Source organism: Temnothorax nylanderi, unplaced genomic scaffold (assembly GCF_030848795.1).
Source record: "Temnothorax nylanderi isolate EJ_2023f unplaced genomic scaffold, tnyl_v1.0 TNYL_tig0400_pilon, whole genome shotgun sequence".
NCBI classification, from domain to species: domain Eukaryota; kingdom Metazoa; phylum Arthropoda; class Insecta; order Hymenoptera; family Formicidae; genus Temnothorax; species Temnothorax nylanderi.
The window spans coordinates 1-5,206 of NW_027249462.1; the positions used below are offsets into that span (position 1 = coordinate 1).

At 50.2% G+C, this 5,206-nt stretch overlaps 1 protein-coding gene across 1 annotated transcript; it reads left to right on the forward strand.

Moving 5' to 3' along the window:
• Nucleotides 1-199: 199 nt before the first annotated feature.
• On the forward strand, nt 200-3,231 carry LOC139782263 (uncharacterized; the record flags this gene model as incomplete). Its single annotated transcript, XM_071721233.1, has 5 exons — nt 200-554; nt 966-1,473; nt 1,770-2,202; nt 2,418-2,776; nt 2,823-3,231. Coding segments are annotated over 5 exons (2,064 nt in total), but the record flags the coding sequence as incomplete, so codon positions are not given.
• Between the last annotated feature and the right edge of the window lie 1,975 nt (nt 3,232-5,206).

Genomic DNA, 5,206 nt, shown 5'->3' on the forward strand with positions numbered 1-5,206 from the left:
CCTTTTCAAGAAGACACACAGCCGGACAGAAGATGGGCGATATATGGTGCGCCTGCCAGTCGCACCGACTCTACCTCGTCTCGACGAGACGAAGCGAATAGCGGAGAGAACACTCAAAGGCATGGAGCGAAATTCGAGTCTGACCGAAGGCTCTATGTATTATATGCTAATTTTCTAAAAGATTATGATGTTGTTGCAGGATATGACCCCCGTGCCGCAAAGCTGCGAGCTGAAACAGACACGTACCTGTTACCTGCCACACCATGGAGTCCTGAAGGCTGCCGGAGACGAGGTCAAGATACGAGTCGTCTTCAATGGATCGGCGCAGCTTACCTCAGGCGACTCCCTGAACCGGCACCTATACACGGGGCCCAATCTATTGCCGACTCTGGGCACCATTCTGACGCGATGGCGACAGCATCAGTTTGTCATGGTGACGGATATCGCCAAGATGTATCGACAAATCTTGGTACATCCCGACGATCGGGATCTTCAGCGGATTCTTTGGAGGAAAGACCGCGCCGAGGCGGTTTCAGGAATATCGCCTCAACACCGTGACGTACGGCCTCTCAGGTGCACCGTACCTTGCAATCCGGACGCTTCATCAGCTTGCAGCGGACGAGGGACACCGCTTTCCCTCTCGGGGCGGCTGTTTTGAAACATGACACATACGTCGATGACATCTTCGCCGGAGATGATTCCAAGAAAGGCGCACGAGACTTAAGAAATCAGCTGATCGAGATCTGCACGGCGGGCGGCTTTCCACTGAGCAATGGGCCGCTAATGACGAGGAACTGTTACATGACATCCGGAGGATCGTCGACAATCTCGCAGCCTGCGGGAGTGGGAATCCGATGTCGGCCACTCACCTTAGGCATCCAATGGCGCCCTTGCCTCGATGCCTTTGCATTCAAGGTACGTCCTTGGCGGAGAAGGAAACATTACTAAACGAATTGTGCTTTCAGAGACGGCGTGTCTCGTCGATCCGCTAGGATGGCTTGCACCAGTGGTGGTACGAGCCAAGATCTTGATACAATCGTTGTGGCTACAACGAATTGAATGGGACCAGCCTTTGTGCCCTGAGGATCACCGAGCGTGGCAATTGTTCCGCAGGGAGCTTCCTCTACTCGAGAAATTGCGGGTGCCGCGCTGGCTCAACACCGGTGGAGAGAATCTCAGGATGGAGATTCACGGTTTTGCAGACGCATCAGAACGGGCAATTGCAGCAGTGGCCTATCTCAAGGTCACTAACGACTGCGAGAGTAAGATTTCTCTGTTGCAGGCGAAGACGCGGGTGGCCCTGCTTCGCCAAGTATCGCTCCCGCGCCTGGAACTATGCGCTGCCGCATTGTTGGTTAGATCATCGAGGGATGTGGAGATAACATTGGACCTATCAGGCGCAGAAAAACATCTCTGGTCTGACTCTAAGGTGGCTCTAGTTTGGATACAGGGCCACCCGTCAAAATGGAAAACGTACGTGGCAAACCGAGTTGCTGAAATTCAGCGAGCTCTTCCGGACGCAATTTGGCATCACATTTCGAGCAAGGAGAATCCAGCCGACTGTGCATCACGAGGACTATCGCCCAGCGAGTTACTTCAGCATCATCTGTGGTGGCAAAAGACCGATCTGGCTTCAATCTAGAGACAAACTCTACAGCCAGATCTTACCAGAGGAAATCGGGGACTTGCCTGAGCAGCGGACGCACGTGCACCTTGCATCAAAGGACTCGGAGGAAGATTCGAATCTTCTCCGATTCTCTGGATTCCAGGCGCTTGCTGCGCGTTACAGCATGGGGCCTACGATGGCTTAATGTTTTGCAATCTCGTCATAAACAGTTTGTTACAGGAATATTGACGCCTCAGGAACTCGAGGATGCAGAGCAGAGGTGGATCCGAATCGTACAGGAGGCCTGGTTTGCAGATGAGCTGCAAGCGCTGGCACGCGGTCAGGCGTTGTCGAGGCGGAGCAGCATCTTGAAGATGCACCCGATCATAGACGAGAAGGGCATACTTCGTGTCGGTGGGCGGCTGAAGCACGCCATTCTGAGCAGAGACGAGAGGCACCCAGTGATTCTACCACGACACTCTCATCTGACGAACCTCATCGTGGACGCCTACCACCGGCGAGCTCTACACGGTAGCGTACAGCTTACGCTCGGTCTATTAAGACAACGCTTCTGGATTCCAGGCGGACGGATGAAAGTGAGGCAGCACATCCACCGTTGTGTGCGGTGTGTGCGATGGCGGGCGGCTTCCCCCACACCCACTGATGGGGGACCTTCCGCGCCCGCGGGTACGGGCTTCACGACCATTCACTCATACGGGAGTGGATTATGCAGGACCGATCTTGTTAAGGACAACTAAAGGACGGGTCAGAAAGCACACAAGGGATTCCTGGTCATCTTCGTGTGTCTCAGCACACGAGCGGTGCACCTGGAGGTGGCATCAGATTACACCGCAGAAGCATTCATAGCAGCCTACAAGCGCTTCGTATCCAGGCGAGGTCTATGTACGGCGCTGTACAGCGACCAGGGGACCAATTCATCGGAGCGGACGCTCAACTACGAGCTCTATTTCTTGACGCCATCAGGGATTACAGCATTGCAAACACCCTTGCAAATGACGGCGTACAATGGCGATTCAACCCACCTTCGGCACCGCACTTCGGAGGCATATGGGAGGCAGCGGTAAAGTCAACAAAACATCATCTGCGAAGAGTGATTGGAGACGCCACCCTGACCTACGAGGAGCTCTCCACCTTCCTGGCACAAGTGGAGCGTGTCTCAATTCGAGACCTTTATCACCTCTCTCTGACGATTCAGAGGATCTAGCAGCCCTTACACCGGGACATTTTTGATAGGCGCAGCCATCAGCGCTGTCCCTGAGCCGTCACTAGCAGAGGAGCCAACCGGCCGTCTATCTAGATGGCAACTTCTTCAACAGCTGAGGGACCATTTCTGGAAAAGATGGTCTTCCGAATACCTCCAAGCTCTCAATTCAAGGCAGAAATGGTGGACCAAGGACGACAACCCACGAGTTGGTGATCTGTGCTTGGTGCGGAGCGAGCAGACTGCACCTACCAAGTGGCCCTTGGCACGGGTGACTGCCATCCACCCAGGAGAGGATGAGCAAGTCCGAGTGGTCACCATACGGACCGCAGCTACCACTCTGAAGCGGCCCACGACGAAGATTATTCTATTGCCACGGGTCGGTGACCCGGAAGATATCTAAGACTTTGAGCGAGAGTGCTGCTTGTAGTAACTTACGTAGAGTTGGTTCACAGATTGTATTAGTCTCGCCATTAAATTATATTTCGTCAGATAACCTGACGAGGCGGGCGGAATATTCGAGATCGCGAATGCTCGAGATCGCGAATGCTCGAGATCACGAATGCTCTTGAATATTCTTATTCTCATTTAGACGACTGTGTCATGAGTCACAGCGGCAGTGTAACACGATATTTATCCAGCGGACCACCCCTGTTGCTTCGCGCTCACGTCATAAGATTTATTCTCCGTACGAAGCCGAGTCACTCTCGACGATCGATACTCTAATCTCAAAGACAATGGCTATATGCACCTTCGGTATTTCAGTTCGAGAAGCTTCTATTCCATGACATTTTGACCTTAGCTAAACATTCGCATCCCTGGCGCGTTCATTGTCTCGCGTGGGTATAAAAACCCGTAGAACTTACGGCGCGTCGCCAGTCATCAACAGTGCGTTAGTAGGTCACGATCTGTCATCGAGCGATATTGTAATGGTCAGTTTCTCATTCACGCGCGGGTTATTCAACACTACAAGCGAGAAAGTGTTGATAGAGAATTCGCGTAAAAACGCCCGCGTTTCCGAGTTCACTTAAATTTAAATACATTTATAAGTTATGTCACTCTTTAATTTCGGCATTATTTTTGGTTGTTAAATAAACTATTGTGTTACTTCAAGCTTCCGGTGTTAGTGGTCTCTCAAGCACTATCCCTTCCTCACTCACACGCGCGCGAACAACCAATGAAGGTTGGATTGTTCCCCACATTAGTCAGACGCAGCTCACATTGCGCGACCCAGGCCTCCAGTAAATCACTTTTGAAGTCTGGGTGATCATCACCCCACAGGCGCGCATGTGCGTTAAAGTCGCCGCAGACAATTATGTTGTCAAGAACGCCGGAGCATAAGGCTGTTAGCTCATCCAAAAAATCGAAATATCCGGCGTAATCCGTGTTAGGTGACACGTAGCATGAAGCAATGTAGAAATTTCCATATTTAATGATCACTGCGTGTGTGCCCCGTGCAAACAGTGTCGCAGGGTAATCCGCAGAACGGCTATTTATATATACAGAGGCCAGTTGATTCCGTGAACTAAACCATAACCGAGAGCCGGGCATGCGGGCGGGCTCTGATACCACGCATACCGCGGCCCTCAGTTCATCGGTGTGATGGAGCAGCAAGTCTTGGGCTTCCCTGCTCTTATTCAAGTTGACCTGAATAATAGAGGCCATTATTTACCGATATTAGGGCTGACTCGGGGCCTCGGTAGGGGCACATCCTTCTCATAGCACGCAGGAGTCGAGCTCAAACGATGTCCACACGTTCTGCCGGCTCCCTCACAGATAACGCAGCGAAGGTTGAATCTGTGAAGTTGGCACGACATTCTACGAATTTCAAAAAAATACTAAGAGTTCTGGTAGCACTTTTCATAGTTCTACAGTTCCTGATAAAAATTAAAAAGAGTTCCGCATTCCTTATATTAAAAAATCGAAATTGAAATAATGTCGTGCTAACTTCACGAATCTAGCACGACACTTCCTCCTCTAAAGTACCAAAATGCGTTGAATATTATAATATTTCACAAGAGTTCCCGATAGTTCTAATCGAATTCCACACATATATACAATTTTAGATCGATATTCCACCAATTAACATTTTTAAACAATTATGATGTCCGCGCCCAGCGTGACGCTTAATGACAAGTGTCGTGATGAAGATTTTCCGCGATTTAACGATTATTTTCGACAGTTCTAAAAGAGTTCTGTGCTTTAGAATTAGTTGTAAAGAAAGTTCAGGTGATTAACAATTTTTTAAACAATTTTAACAGTTACGTCCAGCACGACACTTAGTGAAAATGTGTCGTGCTGATGATTTTCTGCGGTTCTGAAGGTAGTTCTCGGTAATTCTAGCAGAGTTCTATGCTTTAGAATTATTTTTACAAACA